The following is a 21,864-nucleotide window of genomic DNA, read 5'->3' as shown; positions in this document are numbered from 1 at the left end:
GCCAGGCAACTAAGGACTAATACACCTAATTAGAAAATACCAGGCATTTTATATGTCTGGTAATTTCTCAATTTCTTTCCCAGACAAAACCTTCAAATACTGGACTGTCCAGTACAAAACCAGACACCTGGCAACCCTACCCTTCCTTGCACCCTCCCTCTTAGCCAGCTACCCTACCCCCCAATCTGCTCCTATTCCCGCCTCCTGAAGTGCTCATATGGCACCGGGTCCCCCAAGCCCTGGCCCAAGCTGGATGGAGGGATGCAGCCAGGTAAAACTGAAAATTTATTCATTTTTTTCATATTCATTTTTTTTCATATGCATGTATGGTTTTGGGCTGCAAAAGACAGTACTAGAAAAAAAAACGAGTTCCAACTAAAGTAAAAAGTTTGGGAAACCCTGATCTAGCCAGCTTTCTATCCATCTTATAGGCATTTATCCAATCCATATTCCCTTAACTTGCTGGCAAGAATATTGTGGGTCACTGTATCAAAAGCTTTGCTAACGCTGGCACTGGGGGGGCTTTGGGAGGACCAGAAACAACTTATTTGAATATTCATCATTTGCTTATTGAATATGCAAATGAATGTTACTGGTCCCCATGTCAAAAAGTTTGGGAACCCCTGTTCTAGACTGCAACATTCTTTTGGCTTACGCATCTTTTTAAAAAAATGGTATAAGACATAGTAAGTTAGTTAATAGGTTGGAAACCTTCCGTACGTCTCAACTCTAATGATCAAGGCTGCAACTTATAAAATGCTCTCAAAGTTTATATGCACAAATATGGCAATTCTTCCTAATTTCTATGCACGGCCCTTTGAAACCAGACACTGAATAAGCACTGTGCCAAGTGATATATGGCTGAAAGATCAGGCCCACTATGAGTAAACTATCATGAGGAACAATCTTTTGAAAGTCATAATGTACTTTTGTTTCTGGATATGATCAGCCCCCAATTCACATCAATTGCCAATAATAGGTAAAGTATTATTAATTAAATGATTTTTATATGTAATCAACAGCAGGGGCAATATGAAAGGGGGCAGCTTAAGCCACTTCATTTACTGTGCTTTCAAATCACTCATGCACACATTCTATTCCGAGGCTATGTCTAGACTGCAGGCTTTCGGAAGAAGCTTTTCCAGAAGAGTTCTTCCAAAAAAACTACCTCTGAAAGAGAGTGTCCACACTGAGAGAGTGCTTCGAAAAAGCCATCTGCTCTTTCAAAAGATAGCGTCCATACTGAATGGACGCTATCTCGCATTTAAGCTGTGATTACTATGGATGGGAGTGGTCACCAGGGCACCTGTGCTTTTTTCCCTCTTCTTTCAAAAACTCCCACTTCCTCTCCACACATGCCTTTTTTGGAAAGAGCTCTTTCGGGAAAAGGCTTCTTCCTCGTAGAAAGAGGTTTACCAATGTCAGGAAAACCCCTCTGTTCTTTTGATTTTGATTTTTTTTTTTAAACATGAGTGTAGTGTGGACCTAAGTGAAGTTTTTCCAAAAAAAATCAGTAGTGTAGACTTAGCCCAATTGTGTAATAAGCTAGTATTTGAATGTTGAAATAAATATTGCCCTATCAGACTGTAGATAGCTGTTTTGGGGTTTTTTAAACTCTCATACAATAAGTACTTCAAGCCATAGTAAAACAGGATTGTAATTTTATTTGGAAAAATGCATTTTAAAAAATACCTTCTGCCTTTGATATTTGCTGCAAGAAGCTTCTGTACTAAGATTGCTTCTTATTTTGATTGTCTTTCCAAATGCGGTAATTTAGCACAGAAGCCAAAGTTAACCAAGCTAAATAAGGGAACATCAAATATGCTGCTTTCTTGTTGACATGGTACCAGGTGACAGTTGTAGCTGTTGCTGCACCACTAGTGAGTAGGAGATCAACCAATGCCTGAAATAAAATAAGGTGGTTAGTGTGGTTCTACGTGCTGCATTTTTTGTTCAAGACAGTACTTAGGTATTTGCGCAAATTCAGACGAATCTCTTTGTAGAGAGTTCTGAAACATACAATGTCGAGTATGTGGTTAAAAACTTCAAGCATATCATTAAGAGGCATTCTGAGACATTTTCATACAAAGACAAGTTGAACCTCTCTAAACTGGGACTCTCTGGTCTGACGACATCCGTGGTCCAGCAGGATCACGGATGTTCCAGAAGCAGAAAGTCTTGGTGGAAGGCTGGGAGCTCAGCCGGCAGCGGCACTGCCAGAGAGCTGGGTCAATGATCAGGCCAGAAATAGGGGGCAAGAAATGACCTCCCCTGGTCCAGCAAAATCCTTCATCCAGGATTGGTTAGGACCCCAGGGTGCTGGAGCAGGGAGGATAGAATATATGTACAAAGCTAGAATTAATGCAACATTAAGTCTGAAATTTCATGTATTAAATTCATAGCATTCCTATTCATCAATGCTAAATTAAATAATGCACAAAATTCCAAAAGGTAAGTTTTTGTTTTAATGTCTTAACTGTTCAGGTGGTGTTAGGGTGGTCAGCTGCAATTTAAGAGACTGCTTCAAATTCTTGCTGTTCCACAGATTTCTTCTGTGACCTGAGACAAGTTAATGTCTCCATTCCCCATCCATAAAATAGGGATAATGGTACTTCCTGACCTTATGGGGGGCTATGCATATAAATACATTAAAGACTGAAAGGTGCTACCTTACTATGGTAAAGAGGTCTAATAAATATCTAAGCTAGAGCTGTGTTGTAAGAACCAGCCACGTAGTCACAGGGTGGTTGTTTTGTTATTTTAGGTCACAAACCAGCCTCTCTCCCCCACACAGCAAAAAATCATTAGTATTGTTTAAAATTGACACACTATTACATGAGTCATCTCATGGTAAATCCCTTTTCACAAGTTTTTGTCTACAGGATCCCTAAACATTTTACCTTGACATAATTGTCGCATAAATTATAACTTCTGTTACCATCAAAGAGTGGAAGAAACACTCAATTGAGAGCTTAGTCTAATGACACTATAGATACATTTGTGCATAATCTTGCATGAGAGCATAAATAAGGGAGTTTTAAAAATCTGCTACTTTAAGCCAGATATTTCTTTTCTAGATCTACTGAAATTCATTTTCAGAATAAAAAATTCCAAAGATGGCACCTTATAACTGACGGTGTCAGGAGCTGATAAAACTTTAAATGTCAATATTACTTACCCATCCCATTTTGTGAGCTCCAAAGAAGATGGGAGTCCATGCCCAATTTAATGCCAGCTGCCCTGCATACAGCCCAAGTGGAACCACTGAATCTTCATTGAAACCTCCCAACTCTTTCCATACCAGGTAAGAACCATATCTGAATAAAATGAATGTGACAATGCATGTATTCTGGCAAATTATACAATACCTAATTATAAATAAAAGACTTTCATAGGCAAGTAAATTTTTCAAAGACCTCTGAAACTTAGGATTCTTCATCTTCAAAAGTCAGTCAGGAGCCTAAGTGTATTGACTTGCAAGAGACGTGGGCTTGTCTAAGTGATTTTTGAAAATATTTTGAAAGCGTGAACTAGAGGTAACAGCAATGGATGTGGGTTAAAATCCAAAACCGAAGAACTGATTTACCGTGGGACCTTCAGTAAGTGCTTTCACACCCCTGTGCAATTCAGAAAAAAATCAGAGAATATGTGGTATTGAACAATCCAATAAAAGAAGCAAGTGAAAACAGCCACAGCATTTTTTTTTCAATTTCTGGGGCTACGGAAGAAGATGAACTGCATTTAGGACAAATATAAATTTGAGTTGAGACCTGAAGACTACAAAGGAAGAAACTGCATTGGTCTTGAACTGAGAGCATCAGTAAGAGTTTCAGTAACAAACTGTTCATTGTGTGGCGAACATAGATTGTTATTTCCAAAGTTACATTGGCAAATGTTCAAAAGTAGGAGATAATCTGGTGGTTAAGTTGAATGAGCAGGTTCCTAATTAGAGAATGAAGTGTTAGATTTAAAAGTCACTTCACCTCCCTCTAATGAAATGTTGGTAATTATTATGGTATTGCTTTTTTTTAAAATGAGTTAATGGAAGTTAAGGCAAACAGGAAAAAAATTGAGGCGAGAACAGGCGTTAAAATAGATTTGGGTAGCATCTGCATCGAAATGATATTTTCATAACCACATGTGATTTTGGAAAGGAGGTATCAGAGTGAAGAGAACTAAAAGTGAAGAGCTTTTTTCCTGACAGTGAAATCCTCTTGATACTGATTACTACAAGCTCTCTTGGAATACAATTTTTCAGTTGAAAGCACACTAGAATTCTTATTGCAATCAATGCCCTTTGCACCATTCTATGGCATTAATTCTGGAATATATGCAGTGAACTAAAAAGTTAAGACAGGATCACTGAGGGGCAGTATATGTGAAGCTAAAGTTTGCTTGCTGAAAGCCTCCCACAGCCTAGTTAGCTGGAGCATTCAACACATAACCCTGCTCCTCTAACTTTTTTACTTTTTGCTTTGGAGTTCAACTTTAAATATTAGTGAATGTTTGATTTTAGGGTCAGCCAAGTATATATTCCAAAAGACAGTCTGCTCCTGTTAGTAATTTGCCACCTGTGTCAATGTAGCATTATGTGGAGATGAAATCTACATTTATAGATAAGAATGCAAATTGAATTGTGCACCTAGCTAGGCTCTGGAGCTCTGCATTGCAAGCTTTGCTCCATGAATACTCCTGACTTCTTAAAAATTCACCCGCACATTTTAAAGCAAGAGATTTTTAGTTGTTTAGCTGCAGGCAGACATTTTAGTCCTCCACATGTTTTTACCAGAATTCAGCTTCACTCAAATGTAGGACGGCAGAGGGTATGGCTAGATGGCTAGACTGCAGGGTTATCCCGAAAAAACTCTGCCACATCCAGGGAACGTGTTTTGCTCTTCCGCTTTTTTTTGTCGAAGAGCAAACATACTCTTTCAGAAGCCCCTATATTCCTCGTTCTAAAAGGAAGAAGGGGGCTTCTGAAAGAGAGTTTTTTTTCTGACATTTGGCCCAGTCTAGACAGGCCCGATGTCAGAAAAGCCTCTTCTGACAAAAGAATTGGAAATGGTATGCAAAACGCGGAGTGCATTTTGCGTACCTTTTTCTGACAAAAACTTGTCTAGCTGTACCCTGAGTTAATTTTTTTTTATTTTGAAGTAAATAATCCAAGTTTACATGCTGGCTGTTCCTTTCTTAAGGGTACAATTTGATATCCTGTCAATCTGATCACTATCCTGTCAAACAAATGTTTTTTAAAAAAGTTTCATGTTTTTCCATCACTAGGAGATACCTAAACACAGTTCTGCTTCCAGATGATTTGTGAACTACTGTTAACAAGCAATTGCACTCAGATACGACTTTTGGCTTCTGCTCTTGATCCTTACTTAGATTTTTCTGTCAAATTTACAAAGCTTATTTCAGGTCCAGCCCCTTCATTACACAATTCTTCAGGAGCACTAGTGTTCTGCTATGTGATATTAGTATTGCATAACAGAGTCACCAGAATTTCGCATGTGTCAAATGCAAATAGAGGAACTGAATTTGGTGCACATTCTGAGGAATCTCTACAGGGTTAAGTATACACAGAACACAATTATCTGGTTTTGAGTATGATTTAGGTTCTAGGAAGAAACATTTAACTGCCTGTAGGATTAGGCTCATCAGTGTGATTGTTCACCAAGAACAGGTATGATTTAGGATGTTAACCACGTCTAAGTATCTCAGAATGTACTATTCTCATGAGGACATACAGGAGCACTTCAAAGTGCGGATCTTTAAACAAAAACTGGCACCTTGCTCTCTTGGTTTATAGTCAGAAACGCAGATACCATTATTTGCATACTGTATAGTTCATTCAAAGGCATAGTTCACAAATAGTCCTTTTGGTTACATAACTCTTAGGGCATGTTCTGCCAGGAGGCCATCTGACAATCTTTCTATAGAAAGACTATCTGGTCTCATTTCAGTGGTCTATTATCTTACTTTTCAAAAAAAAGCTGCTTCCTGTCTAATCTGACATCACTGTGATTTTGCTGCTAACTAAAAGAGAACTTATTGAATATATGGGAGGGAACAAAATAACAAATACTTTGTGTGCATGAGGAGGGGGAAAATAACACTTTTAATTTGAAGAAAATCCCTTTGGATATATGTGAGTTATGGAGAAGCTGGGCATTGTAGCATGTTTTTGGGGAGAGAAACATCTCCGCTTAAAAGAAAAATTACTTTGGGATCCACAATAATGCAACTATGGTTGAACACAAATGCACTAAACAAGGTATACGGGGTAGTCCTCCATAAAGAGGATGATTTAGCCTGAAAGTGAAACAAACTAGAAGGACTGAATGTCACTTTGGAGATTGGGCATTTGCTATGGTTCTACCCTGGCCTCCTCCTGGTGACATCTGTTAATGGGACTGGGAGAAAAGCAGTCTCTTGGCTGGGCTATTGCTGGGGTAATGTGTGTGTGAGTTCATAACTGTCCAAAACAGTCCAGAAAAAAAAATCTACTTGATAAATATTTTAGCTATTCTTAGATGAGGTATTGTGATTACAATATATTTTTGTATTACTCTTCAGCTTTTCTTTTAAAAAGGTCTGATATTTGGTCCAATACACAAATGTATGCCTTTCAACACTGCCCATTTCTTTTGACAGTAAGAGCCTATGCTGGCATCAACACTTTAGACTAATTGTTAGAGAGTAGCAGATTATACCAGACCATGTGACACAGTTCAAAAGCAAGGGTTTTTTATAGGTTTTTATAAGATAAGGGTTGTGGCTTCCAGTTAAATTTAACTTACTCTCTACTTAGAGCTGTACAAACCTCAATAAGTAACCCTTTGTGTACTTCTACAGTTAATTTTAGGCTAGAACTGTAAGAGGACATAGGGGGTAACATTAAAACTGTTCTGTGAGTGCTTGCATGTGCTTCATGCACGGCTGTTGGAAGATTCTTCCTTGGCAACTACCCATTGGGTTGGCTATGGAGCCCCTTGGAGGGGCATTCTATATATGATCATGCTGATACCCCCCCCCCACTCCCGCTGTTCCCTCTTCCCGCTAGTGATGGTTGTTGGAACAGTCGCTCTCTTGCATCACACATGTTCTACATTTTCCCTAGTGTTCTCTAGTTCATTCATCTTGTTCCTAGTAGTTATTAGTAGCTTCTAGTTAGTCTGTTTGTTCATAAAGCATGCGAGGGGGTTTCCTCTTCCTGGCCACGTCCCCGCTAGGACTTAGGGCATTCCCAGATTTCAGGGGTTCAGCCCTGCAGTTCCTGGGTGAAGGCTGTGCCTATGCATGCCTCCCCCACCCCCATGACTTGTGTCTTTGATGTCTGGAAGAAATGCAGGATCAGCAAAGCTTTTAAACCTTGCACAAGCAGCTCCTAATGGAGTCTGCCCTTTGGCCCTAGCGGAGGCAGGACCCAACATTGAGTCCTCCCCTTAGGGCTCTCCACAGCACCCTGCATCTTTACCAAATGCATGGTGGGGGCTGCAGCCTTCCTCTGACTTCTTGGCCATATCACAGATGATTCTGTCCCTCTCCAAGTTCCCCATCGCCATGGCTGGACAATGCTTCAAACTTCTAGGCCAACTTCTGGCCTGCACATAGATCATCTTATTGGCCAGACTCAGATCCAAACCACTGCAAGCCTGGTTAGCGTTGGTGCACTGCGACAGCATAGACCTGGTAGTTACGCTTCCTCGTTGTATACTCAAGATGCTCTGTTGGCTGCTGAACCCACACACAGTGTGTGCAATTCCCTTCCACGCACTGCAGCCCACACTCAATCAGGTTACAGATGTGTCTGCACCTCAGATCGGATGACCCAGGCACCGTGGAAGAATGTCTGTGAACTCAGAGTGGTTTGCCTGGTGTGCCAGGCATTCTTGTCCCATCTCACGACCTGGTGCATAGTGGTGATGACAGAAAATACAACCATCATGTTCTATATCAACAAACAGGGCGAAGCTCGCTTGTCTCCCCCTATGCCAAGAAGCCTTCCAGCTATGGGAGCTCTGCATAGACCACTCAATCCGCCTGGAGGCCTCATACCTACCAGGGGTTCAAAACCAGTTGTCAGACCACTTCAGCAGGTGCTTCTTCAACCACAAGTGGTTGAGTCATCAAAATATCATCCACATATACTTCCACAGGTAGGGGTTTCCCTGATCAACCTCTTTGCCACCTGCAACAACATCCCCCTACCCCCTTCACTTATGCTCCTTCAGGAAGCACAGCCAGGGGTTGCTGATGAATGCCTTCCTGGTCCTTTGGAATTGGCACCTACTGTTCATGTTCCCACCAGTCCTCAGAATTCGCCAGGACAGGGCAGACATTCTGGTGGCCTCAGCTTACCACTTTACTGAACCTGTCAGTACAACCACCTATGCAGCTGTCTCTGCTGCCTGATCTCATCACACAGGACCATGGTCGCCTTCACCATCCAGACCTGCAATCCATCATACAGCCTGGAGACTATGGTTTGAACATGGCAGCACTCGCTGCTCAGAGCAGGCCCAGCACATTTGCCTCAGTAGCTTCCACTAGGGCCACGTACCTGGCAAAATAGAAAAGGTTCACATGTTGGTACTCCCAGCGACACACAGACCCTGCCCATGACTCCATTCCAGACATATCGAAGTACCTTATGTTCCTCAAACAAGGATTCACCCTCAAGGTATAATTGGCAGCAATTTCCACTTCCCACTCAGGCAAAGCAGGTTGCTCAGTATTCCCAAGCCCCTTAGGCTGTGTCCAGACTCCATGCCTCCGTCGACGGAGGCATGTAGATTAGCGAGATCGGAAGAGGGAAATGAAGCCGCGATTAAAATAATCGCGGCTTCATTTAAATTTAAATGGCTGCCCCGATCTGCCGATCAGCTGTTTGTCGGCAGATCGGGAGAGTCTGGACGCGATGCCCCGACAAAGAAGCCTTTCTTCATCGACACAGGTAAACCTGGTTTCACGAGGCTTACCTGTGTCGATGAAGAAAGGCTTCTTTGTTGGGGCATCGCGTCCAGACTCTCCCGATCTGCCGACAAACAGCTGATCGGCAGATCGGGGCAGCCATTTAAATTTAAATGAAGCCGCGATTATTTTAATCGCGGCTTCATTTCCCTCTTCCGATCTCGCTAATCTACATGCCTCCGTCGACGGAGGCATGGAGTCTGGACACAGCCTTAGTTAGGTACTTCTTGAAAAGCCAGGACAGACTCCACCAATTAAGCACCCCATGCCTACATGGGATCTTAACCTGGTTCTCTTTTCATTCATAGGACCTTCTTTTGGACCCCTTGCAAGCAGCTTGCTTCTGTACCTAGCCACCGGGAAGGCTACCTTCTACGATGTTATCTCAGCTTGTCGTGTGTCGGTGCTTCAAGCCCTCACATCAGAATCATCCTGGACAGTCTTTCATAAAGACACGGTCCAACTTAGAACTCCTTGTGGCCTCCTTACTTAGGTGGTGTCTCACTTACTTCCATGCCTGTCAGGCTATCTTCCTGCCAGCAGTTTATCCGAAGACCGTCAAAGACCCATGAGAAAGAAGCTGCAGTCACTCAACATCAGAAGGATGCTCACCTTACACATCGCCTGTACTCACCCCTTCAGGAAGGCAACACAACAGTTTGTGGCAGTAGCAGAATGCACAAGAAGGCTGCCAGTTTCTTCGCAGCATATCTCCTCCTAGATCATGGCTTGTATCCATATATGCGACAATCTGGCTAAGGTCATCCCATCTACTATCACTGCACACTCCATGAGCCCGCAGGCCTCTTTAGCTGTATTTCTAGCTCACGACCCTATTCAGGAGATCAGCAGAGTGGCAACCTGATTGTCTGTTTATACCTTCATGTCGCTCTTATGCCATTGTGCATCAGGCCAGAGAGGATTGGCTTTTGGCACGGCAGTACTGTAGTCAGCGACTTGTTGACTCTGACCCCTCTGCCTTGGTAAAGCTTGGGAACTGCCTAACTAGAATCGATATGAGCAAGCACTCAAGAGTAGATGGTTACTAACCTCCTCATAACTCTTGTTCTTAGTGGTGGTGCTCATATCTATTCCATAGCCACCCTCTCTTTGAGTAGCAGCAAGAAGGAACTGAGGGAGAAGGCACTGGATCAGCAGGGTTATACACAGAGTGGCCTACCAGCACCACTTCAGGGGACTCCACGCCAATCCAATGGATAGTTGCAAGGGAAAAACTTCAGACAGCCATGCATCTGGCGTGCACACACCTATCTGGACTAGATTAAGGATGTTAAGTATCCGTTAATTTACTAGTCAAGTAGTTGATGGAATTTCCATCGATTACTCAACTAGTCGATAGGCACTTCCGCATTCCTCCTTTGAAACATACAGGAGCTCCCAGTTGGGGCTCTTCTACGTTTCAAAGGAGGAATGCAGAATTCTGCATGCAGCCTGTGGGAAGTCCTGCTGACTCCACAGCGGGGGGCTCTTGTGCATTTCAAAGTGGCAGTGCAACATGGAGCCCAGGGTCAGCTGGGGACCCCGGGCTTCACATGTGGCAGCACACCACAGCTGATCCCAGGCTCAGCTGTGTGGGACTGTCCCTTTCAGACGCTGAGGCAGCATTTCAAAGGTACAGCGCCACACAACTGATCCCAGGCTCAGCTGTGCGGTGCGGACGCTTTGAAGTACCCCTTCTCCTCCGCCAACCCCTTTGCTGCCTCTATCAGATAGAGGCAGCAAGAGGGGGGAGGGGGAAATCGACTAATCAACTGACTATCTGATAAGTACTTGCTTATCGGACAGTTGACTAGTCCTTAACATCCCTACACTAGATATGAATAACACACCTTGAAGTATGATGAATAACCGTCTTTTTCAATCAGTCAGCACTCTACTCAGTTTTCTTTTATTGAGGCAGGCAGAAGCAAATTAATGGCAGTTTTCTGGATTCCTGCATGTAATACACCACTTTGTGCATAAGTGTAGATAAATGGCAGTGTATCCTAAGTGAATCCTTACCTGTTGAACAGTGCAGGAACAACAGTTGTACATTAAGTTGCTACTTATAAGCTCGTGTATCTTATATAAGCAATAAGACAGTTGTCTGACATTATAAGGTATGATTCTTTTAATAATCTAGTTTTGCTACTGTATATTAAGTAACTATCAGACTACATAAGTGTATACACAAGCAAAGGACCTACCCCATTGATGTATACAAAGTTCCCCAGACAGGGCCAAACATCCAGTTAGGTGGGCGCCAGGATGGCTTCTGTAGTGATTCATACCATATGGGGATTTCTCTCTTTGTTATCATGCCTCCCAAAAACCCTCCAACATGCGGCAAGAGCGTGAAACCAACAGCCGGGGCCCATGTTGGTGCCATTTCCACGGTAGATGCTGAATCTGAAACAAAATCCCAAATACCTGAATGTTTGTTTGCAAGGTGATTTTTAGAATAAAACTAATTTCAAGAGACTTAAAGATAATTATTGTAATACTTCATTCTTCTAGGGCCTGATCCAGAGTTCATTTAACAAAGAAACTTGACCCACAAGGCAAACTTCACCCCCAATGCTTACACCCACTGTTGGTTAGAGGCCTTGTGTTGCTCCTCACTCTTGTGCTACCCTCTGCACATGGGTGAATTTCACATACACAGATGTTCATTCATGGATAAATAAAGTGAGGGATAATGCAACACTATATAAATTGTACTTCTAAAACTTTATTAAGGATTGTTCATCTTTTTCACCAAACAACCGTTCATCTCGGTAAAATGCTATGCCAACAGAAACGAATAGTGTCACCAGTGTACAAGTAATTGGGGTAAGAGGGAAATGAGTGACAATTCATCCAAATACAGATTTGTGAGTCTTTTAGGTTGATCTAACAAGGCACTAATCTTCAACTCCCATTGAGCTCAAAGGGAATTGTGGATGTTCAGTGCCTGACAACACTGAAACCTTTTACTGAAAGATAAACAGCTTGTGTCAATAGGGCTAAAACAGTTTACACTAGCTAAGGATCTGCTCCAGACAATTGGAGAGTCTATTTAAGATGGAATTGAAAAGCAAGCAGGGCATGGGGGTGCAGTGATTGACGGACTGGATAACTGATCAAGATATCTTGGTTGGTAGAATCATAAACAATACATCACATTAAAACTCTGTGTAAAAGAAAAACTGGAAAGAATCCTTGAGGTGTTGCATCTTGCCTTATGTTGCCCTAGCTAAATTAGCAAAAGTAGCATTAAGAATGAATAAATAAATAGGCTGGAAAAGCTCTACCCCAAATTTTGTGGCCATAGATCCATTGCTACAAACAATCCTATGCTGGCTATCTAAGGCTCACAGGACTCAGGCTAACAGATTGTTTTAACTGCAATGTAGATATTCAGGCTTGGACTGCAGCTAAACATGTCAGATGGCTGGCTTTCTATCAGAACGTCTAGTCAAAAAGGGATCCTAGCAGCTCTATTCAGCACTGCTGACTAAGATGTCGCAAGTCTGGCTAGCCTAGGGGTGGACAATAATTTTTTACTGTGGCCCCAGGCTGCATCAGAAGGGGCAGGGCCTCAAAAGGAAGGGGTGAGCCAGGATGGTTTGGGCTTCCCCACCCTTAGAGCCTGATTGGTCTGGGAGTGGGGGAGCCCCTTTTTCCCCCTCCTCCCCACTAAGCACCCATGTCCCCAGCGGTGGGAGGAGACTTCCCATGCTCCCCCACCCCAGGCCAATCAGGGACTGGGGGCAGGGGAGCACATGAAGCCTCCTCCTGCCCTGCCAGGAGCGAGTGGCATTTCTAAGTGCCGCACGCGCCTTGCAGGGCGGGGGCAGGGCAGAGGAAACTGCACGCACTTCCCCCGCCCCCAGGCCAATCAGGGCTTGGGGGTGGGGAAGCGCGAGAAGTCTCCTCCTGCCCTGCTAGGAGCGCATGGCACTTCAAAGCACCACGTGCTCCTGACAGGGCGGAGGAAACTTTGTGCCCCTCCCCCTGCCCCCAGGCCTTAATTGGCCTGGGACGGGGGAGCGGTAGGGCTTCCATGGGCCAGATCAACCTGCTTGGCAGGCCGAATCTGTCCTGTGGAGACCCTTCTGCCCACCCCTGAGCTAGCAGCTTGCAGGGGGGCAGGCAGCATGCCTGCTCAGTTCCTGGAAAGCTGCTGGCATCTCTGACTCCTAGGCACAGGAGCACTACGGGGGCCCCCTACACTGTCCCTTCCCCAGCTGCTGGCTCTGCAGCTCCCATTGGCTAGGAACCTTTCCCAAAAAATGCCTTTCAAGATCCATTAGTTGTGCATATGCTTATAATGCACTCAATGCCCCAATAGCAACTACATGAGTGTACAACACACAATAAACTATAAAAGCGACGAGGAGTCCTGCGGCACCTTATAGACTAACAGATTTATTGGAGCATAAGCTTTTGTGGGCAAAGACCCACTTCGTCAGATGCTTTTGCAGATTCAGACAGCTACCCCTCTGATACCTGACACAATAAACTATGTTCTTGAATGAGGTGTCCCCAGCAAGATCTTGCAGCTCCCATTGGCCAGTTTCCAGCAAAAGGGAGCTGCCTGTTTGCAGGGCAGGCAGCGCAAGAAATACTCCTTCTCCCTCCAGATTCACAGCACTCGCCCTCTGCAGCCAGTGCAAGGGCATGGAAGACAGGGACCCTGGCTGACGAAGCAGCTGGGCTTCTGGCCAGGAGCTGCCCAGGTAAGAGCCTCCTGGCCAGAAGCTACATCCAGTACCCCAGCCCTTTCTATCCCCCAAACTTCTATCCCTCTCCTACACCCAACCCAAACTGTCTGCCCCCCCTAATCCTGCACCCATACCTCCTCCCAGACTCTGCACCCCTCCTATATCCTTTCTCCAGGTCACAAACCCTTCCCAGACCTTGCAGCCAAATTCCCTACCTGATCACAACCCAAATTCCTGAACCCCCTCCTTCATCCAAACTCCCTCCCAGGTCCTATATCCCCTCCTTCACTAGCTGCGTCCCCCCCAGCAAACCAGGGAGACGCTGAGCAAAGCCGCGGAGGACCCGGGCCGGACCGCGGCGCTGATCTGGAAGCGCCGCGGTCCGGCCCGGGTCCTCCGCCGCTTTGCTCCGCATCTCCCTGGTCTGCTGGGGGGGGACGCAGCTAGTGCCCCCCCCCCAGCAGACCAGGGAGACGTAGAGCAAAGCCCGGGGACTGTGGTAGAGCAGGTGGGGCGCTGCCAGTTGGTCCCGCAGCACCGCTCCTTGGCGCTACTGGACCAACCCGGCAGCACCCCAGCTGCTCTGCCGCAGGAGGCCTGATTCAGCCGCTGCTGATCAGTTTCAGCAGTGGCTGAATCAGGACGCCTGGGGCAGAGTAGCTGGGGTGCTGCTGGGTTGGTCCAGTAGCGCCGAGGAGCGGCCGCGCTACTGGACCAACCCAGCAGCACCCCAGCTGCTCTGCCCCAGGCGTCCCCAAGTTAGCCGCTGCTGAAACTGACCAGCGGCTGACTACAGGAAGCCCGAGGCAGAGTTGCTCTGCCCCGGGCTTCCTGGAATCAGCCGCTGATCAGTTTCAGCAGCAGCTGACTTGGGGACGCCTGGGGTTCTTAAGTTGAATCTGTATGTAAGTCAGAACTGGTGTCCAGATTCAGCCGCTGTTGAAACTGATCAGTTTCAGCAGCGGCTGAATCTGGATGCCAGTTCCGACTTACATACAGATTCAACTTAAGAACAAACCTACAGTCCCTATCTTGTACGTAACCCGGGGACTGCCTGTAGTAAAGTACTTTTATTAATATAATCTGAATTGCATTAAGAGGAGCATTGCCAGCAGATCCACAGATGTCATTATTCCCCTTTATTCGGCTTTGGTGAGGCCACATCTGGAGTATTGTGTCCAGTTCTGGGCCCCCCACTACAAAAAGGATGTGGATGCATTGGAGAGGGTCCAGCGGAGGGCAACCAAAATGATTAGGGGGCTGGAGCATATGACTTATGAGGAGAGGCTGAGGGAGTTGGGTCTGTTTAGTCTGCAGAAGCGAAGAGTGAGGGGGGGTTTGATAGCAACCTTCAACTACCTGAAGGGAGGTTCCAAAGAGGATGGAGAGAGGCTGTTCTCAGTAGTGACAGATGTAGAACAAGGAGCAATGGTCTCAAGTTGTGGTGGGAGAGGTCCAGGTTGGATATTAGGAAAAACTATTTCACTAGGAGGGTAGAAGCATTGGAATGGGTTACCTAGGGAAGTAGTGGAGTCTCCATCCCTAGACGTGTTTAAGTCTCGGCTTGACAAAGCCCTGGCTGGGTTGATTTATTTGGGTTTGGTCCTGCCTAGAGCAGGGAGCCAGACTTGATGACCTTCTGAGTTCTCTTCCAGCTCTATGGTTCTATGATTCTATGAATGACTGGTATTTGGTGTGTGTAGCTTTGTATCTAAATCTTGAAAGTATGTATCTTTTAACTATGGTGTAGCAACTAAACTATGTTCCCTTTTTACTAAATTGTATTGTGGAATGGGTTAGTGATTTAATAGCTTCACAGTAAATTTGTTTGTTACTTTTTGTAAATTTTAGAGGATGAAGCTAAGGCTTATCAGGTGGTGCAAGTTAATTGAGGTGATACTGATGATGAACAATCAGAGTAATGATCTTTAAAATGGGGAACAAAGAGGACCTGGACAACTATAGACTAGTCAGACAATTCAATGTTTTCATTAGTGAGTTATAGTGGAGAGCCATTATACAATTTGTAGATACCACCAAGCTGGGAGGAATTGCAAGCACTTTGGAGAATTAGAATACAAAATGACCTTGGAAAATTGGTCTGGAATCAATTAGATGAAATTCAGTAAGCTTCTGTCTATGATGAGCCTAGTCATCCTGCACTCAGCATCTGCTTTAGCCATCCATGAGTGGGAGGTAGGCAGGGAGCCACTCCTGCCTGGACACAGAAGTCCCTCTACTCACCCCTTGAATCAGTTAACCAGTTAAATGGAATTTTACATCCCTAATTTGATGGCAAAGATTGGATAACAATTAAGATTGATGTAAAATATATTTAAGAAATATGGGAATCAGGTTTAGAGAGGAAGGTAGGTTTTAAAATGGGTGTTTACTACTTAGTGCTAAATGTGGTAACACAGACTATTAATCTTATCTCTTCTGGTTGGGAGTTTCACAGGAGCTGGCCTCTGCAGAAGCATGGAAATTTTTTCTCCCAGCTTCAAGAGCCTGCCTATAATAGAATGCAACTGTTTTAGAAAGTAATAGCCTTAGAAATAGATGTGATTTCTGTTGGGTAGGTCGTCTCTCTGACTATCAGAGCAGAGACCTTGAACTGGACTCTGTATTCAGTGGGGACCAGTGCGGAGAGAATGACATTGGAGAGAGGTACCTGTGTGGTCAGAGCCATGTGGATACAAAATTGATAGCCATATCTGCAAAAATTATCCGTGGATATCAGCATCAATATCTGCAGATGTGAATACCACAGATATAAAGCAGATGTCCACAAATTTACAGGGTTCTAGATACAAAATTTATATCCACGGATTTGCAGGGCTCTGCTTACTGTGAACTCTTGTTGTTATGTAGATATGCTTCTGTGATGTTTTCTACCAGCTGGATACTTTTGAGACACACTTAATTCCTAGATATGAGCTGTAGTATTCATGCCTTTATACTGCAGAGGCCACAGCAAAGCCTCCACAAGAGCGGGGCCATCAGTCCTGCCCCTGGGGAGGAAGCTTTGCGTCCCTGCCAGCTGAGTTTGAGTTTAACCGATAAGCTTAATGATAATTGTTACACAGTTAGTTGGTTACACTCATTAGGGATGAATCACCATCTCTAGATTGGCGTCTAATTGTGACTAGTAAAAAAATTACACTTCATCCAAACAGAAATGGGTAGCTTTTGTGCTGTAGCTATGTGGTCATTTAACAGCAGAGAGGAGTTTAGGAACCCTAGACTGTAGACAGGGCCATCCTTAGGGATTAGTGGGGCCTGGGACAAAGCAACTACTGCTGGTTTTGGGGAGGGAGAGTATCTAGGAAAAAATAGGTCCCCACCAATGAGGGGGGACCATTGATGGATGGGTCATTGGGATGGATCCAGCCTGGTGCTAGGCCACATACTGCTGCTGGCAGTTCCTGGCATCTATTACAGGGATATTCTTAACCATAGTGCTACAGTGCCTTAGGACGCCAGTCAGGATGGGGGACTCACTGCAATGAAACGCAGGTGACCAAATTGAGCACTGTCTCTCAACTGCCAACAAGATGGTGGGACCTGTGGACGTGATGGCTTTGTCTTTCGGGACCAATCACACTGGCAAATGGGGGCCCCTAAATGTGCAGGCCCTGGAACAGTCTCCCCAATTTGCCCTACCCAAGAGACAGCTCTGGCTGAGCTTGGCTTAACCTGAGAGTAGATGCCCTTGATAATGGGGGATGCTAAGAGAAGTGAGTTATTCAGAGCATGTCTCTTCCCACCAGCATTGCCTCAGTTAGGCCTGAGTGCTGTTCTTCATCCAATGTATCTCAACTCAGAGGGGAGCATTGCTCTTTATACCTCTTGCAGGGGAAAAAACAAGAGAAGAGCTGTGTGGTGTCTCTGTTCTGTTGTCAGTTCAGTCCACATTGTCTCACTGGCTTCTCCAATGCTGAATAAGATGGAAGGGAAGACTGAGATTTCACATAATGGGATTGCATAGAGGAAGGTGCTGGCGGTAAAGTAACTTTTTTCCCGTAATGACTCTTTGGTCTCTGAAGGTCCAGCTGTATTGTTTGCTATTCTGGTTCATTTTCACTCCAGTGAGTTAAATGACCCAATTCCTTTTATTAAATGGCTCCATGAAATGTGACTCACTGTTTGATGTTGTTTCAGAACACCAAAGTAACGCCCACTGATTACACAAGTGCAAATGCAGACTTTTATACTTTTTTCTTATAATCTTCAGTTAGGGATCACTTAACTAAAGTCTGTTTCACTTTAGCCTTTCATGAATTTACTCTATTTCATTACATAGTGTCACAGAAAAGAGCAAAAACAAGCATATTCTTTTCCCCCTCTTACTAACAGGTAGAATAAGCTTGCAATAAATATAGCCAGTTGTGAGATTTATTGACGGGTAAATGCTACTAGTTTAAAATCATACTCAAAACTATCTCGACCTCACTGGGGAAAAAAAGTAAATATTGACCACATGAAATTCTGGATGTGAGGATAAAGTTCAAGGCCCCTATGAAGCCAAATGAGATACAACTGGGCCAAGAAGGAACAGGAGTAAATGCTATTAGTTTTGTTAAATGTGTAATAGTTCACTAGCTAGGGTCTGGCTCATTGCCGCTGAATGAATGGACCCAAACTGCACAGGGGTTCTACAATGGTAGAGCAGCTTTAAATTACTATGGGGTTTAGCACTAAAGGCTGGTTTAGTAAATCTTTTGGCTATTTGCCTGTTTGACACCTCCCACTAACTGTGCTTCATGGGTCAGCTCCAGGTATCATGGGCATTTAGACTGGAATAAATACACTTGTGGAGATACTTTGCTACAGTCCAAATTCCACCAGCAGAAGCCTGTATTACATAAGGAAAGGTTACTAAGCACTATTTCCCATTCTTTCCTAGAGTCAGCGAGCCTTCCCAAATGTTTTCTTTCTGTGTTCACATAAACGTGGGAGAAAAGGAAACAACTTTCTTTAACATTTTAACTGCAAAATGTCAAATGCTAGTGACAAATCGCAAGCCCCCTATAAATTAACTACTGATCTATCTGCAACTTTATTAGCATACACCGTACAGTATAGCATTTTGTATTAATAATAATAAAGTGCCTCTTAAATGATACTGTGTGTTTTACAGATGAACTAACCGAGGTTAAGACTGGACCGAGGCTAGGAATCCCACTCCTTGGCTCTTTCACTATGGCTGTGTCCAGACTCAGGGGTTTTTTCAAAAAAGTAGCCTTTTTTTGAAAAAAACCTCACCTGCGTCTAGACTACAGCCGCGTTCTTTCGAAATTAAATCGAAAGAACGTGGCTTTTCTTTCGACGGCGGTAAACCTCATTTCACGAGGAAGAACGCCTTCTTTCGAAAGTTCCTCTTTCGAAAGAAGGCGTTCTTGAATGTAAATAGGGCTTCTTCGAAAGAGAGCATCCAGACTCACTGGGTGCTTTCTTTCAAAAAAGCAAGCCACTTTTTCGAAAGTTCCACGTGCAGTCTAGACGCTCTCTTTCGAAAGAGGCTTGCAGTCTAGACATAGCCTATCAGGCACTGCATGACAGGGCTGTTCCTGCAGTCCCAACGCTGCCTGGCAATGTGTGGCACTACAAAACACCGCCTCCCGGTTGCTATTTCCGAGCACTCGGTGTGGCACCCAGGGGCTAACCCCCTCGTGCTATTCCCAATGTCTCCTCGGCCACGAGATGTGGTGGAGAAAGTGCTCCTCCGCCCCTGCTGCTAGATCCAGGCCCATAGAGTGACACCGCTGACTCTCCCTGCTTCCTCCTGGCGCAACTGTGGTTTCTGAGAGACCCGCCGTTCCCCTTGGAAACTAGCAGTTCCCTCCTCCCGCCGCCTTAATAGGGAATCGCTGGAGAGTCTCAAGCAGAAGCTCGTGCCCGGGGAAGGCAGGGGGAGACTCACTCACCTGCTGCAGCCCGGAGTTCGGCAAGGAGCAGAGCAGAGGACAGGCCGAGGGCGCTGCTCTATGGACCCAGCAGGGGTGCGGCTTGAGCGCGCGTGTCCCTCCTACGCGCGTCGGAGCGGCGGGAGCTGGAGCAGCAGGGCAACCGGGGGCGGAGCTGGCTGCACCCTCTGCCTCGTGTGCTTGGGGGGGAGCGGGGCGCGGCCCTGCACAGCTCCAGCGCGCACGGGGGGGGGAGGGTTAGGGAGCGTCTTAGACTCACAATTTGTGTTGTTTGGCTCCAGTCTGTCCCGCTGCAGGAGGAGGCGGCGGCGTTTGCAGCGACCCTGGCTGAGTGCGCGGAGATTTCACGCGCAGATCCCGAGCCCCTTCTGTTCACACTGTCGCGGGCAAAAGGGCGCTCGCTCAAAGTGGCAGCAGCTCCTGGGCAGTTCCAGACCTCGTTCTTCCCTTCCTGCAGTGCGTGTTCCGGGCGGCGGAGGCGTGGTGGGTTAAAAAAATAAAAGGAAGAATTCCTGTTTTAAAAATGAAAGTGAAAATAATAAGCCCCATGTTTGACTTTTAATAAGAGGCTTGATTTTGATGCAAAGGGGTCTAAGCCACGCTCGGCTGCCTACAGTCACGATTTCTGCTGGGTCTGGGTGGGAGGTTAGACAGCAAGTGCTCTAAGCTTACACTAAAAATGGGGGGAAGGGGAGTAATATCGTGCACCTCTATTTGGAGGAGCAATTGAACTCATCACAGGGCTGCCTTTGCTTCAGTCTAGAGCAGAAAAATGCTTCTTCCCACTGAAGCAGCGCAGACTGCAGTGGTTAGGGGGACAGGTTTGTATAATTCTTGGTGAGGTCCAGAATGGGCCAGGAGTGAGGGAGGGCTGAGAATGACGGGTTTGGGGTCTGGGAGGGGCTCAAGCCTTGAGCAGAGGGTTGGGGCCAAGGGGGTAAGGGCTCTGGGATGGGGATGAGACAGGAATGAGGAGCTCAAACTTTGAAGTCCAGGAGGCAGGCTGCCCTGGGGCTGAAGCCAGAGAGGGCAGATCCTCCTCCCCCTCCTGGCACTCACTCAAACCTCAGAAGAAGTCCACTCTGAGTCACCTGCGGGGGTGGGGGGTGCATGCCCCTACTCCCCCTTTTCTCTGCAAATGCAGCAGTCAGCCTGTCATTGCTGGCCCCATTCCTTACAGCCAACCAGGCTGCAGCAGCTGGTGAGGGAGTGCAGGGGGCCCAGGAGCAGCTGCCTGCTGCCCAGGGCACAGATCAAGTGAGGGTTGGGGAGGCATGCGGGGGGCTATTTGGTGGAGCTAAGGGACATGCAAAGAGAGGCCCACAGGGGTGACAGATGGGGCCAGGGAAGAGATCTGGCCCTGATATTGGTGGAGTCCAGCAGAGTTGTTCCATCCATAGAATAGTTTGGGGGCAGCCACTCCAGGCTCTGCACTTTGGGGGGCCCTGCAGCAGCTGCCTCAGCCATCCTATGGACCATGAGACAGTCCCCCATCTCATCCGTGGTGGGCCCAGGGTGGCTTAGAAGAGTATTGGGGGTCTGACATGCAGTGACAGCAGGGGTCTGGGCCTCCCTGCGCTCACCATGGCAGTAGGAGCTGAAGTGACCCCACAACCTACTTCATCCCACCGCCATCTCCCAGCCTGCTACCCTCTGCTTCACCATGGCAGCAGGAGGCGGGCATCCTGGCCTCGCTCCACTGCATGATGTAGGGTTAGGGGGAGCGGACTGGGACCATGGAGTTCCACTTCCCGCTGCTGTGGTGAGTATGGAAGGAGGCTAACCCCTGCTGCCACCCTGCACCTGGTAACCCTCCAGCTCAGGTTGCATAGGGGAGGGATGCAGTGAAGGCAAAGGCTGGTAGGGTTGCCAGGTGTCTGGTTTTGAACCGGACAGTCCAGTATTTGAGCTTTCTATTTGGGAAACAAACTGAAAAAATATAAATGACAAAATAAAAATGTCCCATATTTTCTAAATAACATTGTAATGTAAATTGTGATGTAATGTCAAGTGCGTCCAGTATTTTTGTTGAAACCATCTGGCAAACCTAAAGGCTGTGCAGGGATGGAGTAGGGGCAGGCTTGGGGGGGAGGGAAGTGAAATGGGGTGGGGCATAGGGCAGGGTGGTAGCCCTGGGTCCCTCTAGGGACAGCCCTAGAGCCTGGGCAATAGGGGCCCCCAGATGGTTATAAGACTTCTTCTATCTGCTGTACTTGTAATTGTTACTTGTAACATTTGTGAAACTTTACACGTGCTCT

At 45.9% G+C, this 21,864-nt stretch overlaps 1 protein-coding gene across 2 annotated transcripts; it reads right to left on the bottom strand.

Annotated features, from left to right (window-relative positions):
- Positions 1-1,644: 1,644 nt before the first annotated feature.
- Positions 1,645-20,074, bottom strand: TSPO (translocator protein). 2 transcript variants are annotated; one of them, XM_006127711.4, is made up of 4 exons: positions 19,866-20,074; positions 11,181-11,382; positions 3,179-3,317; positions 1,645-1,903 (listed from the first exon to the last, which is right to left on the bottom strand). In XM_006127711.4, the coding sequence occupies exons 2-4, from the start codon at positions 11,360-11,362 to the stop codon at positions 1,730-1,732; spliced, it is 495 nt and encodes a 164-aa protein (XP_006127773.1). In that variant the 5' UTR covers positions 11,363-11,382; positions 19,866-20,074; the 3' UTR covers positions 1,645-1,729. The 2 variants fall into 2 exon arrangements, with proteins under 2 accessions (XP_006127773.1, XP_006127772.1); XM_006127710.4 differs by lacking the exon at positions 19,866-20,074 and adding an exon at positions 19,607-19,765.
- Positions 20,075-21,864: the final 1,790 nt, after the last annotated feature.

The sequence above is a fragment of the Pelodiscus sinensis genome, chromosome 1, assembly GCF_049634645.1.
Source record: "Pelodiscus sinensis isolate JC-2024 chromosome 1, ASM4963464v1, whole genome shotgun sequence".
In the NCBI taxonomy this organism is placed as follows: domain Eukaryota; kingdom Metazoa; phylum Chordata; order Testudines; family Trionychidae; genus Pelodiscus; species Pelodiscus sinensis.
Note: the sequence above shows the minus strand (reverse complement) of the source record. Positions and strands in the feature narration are given on the sequence as shown.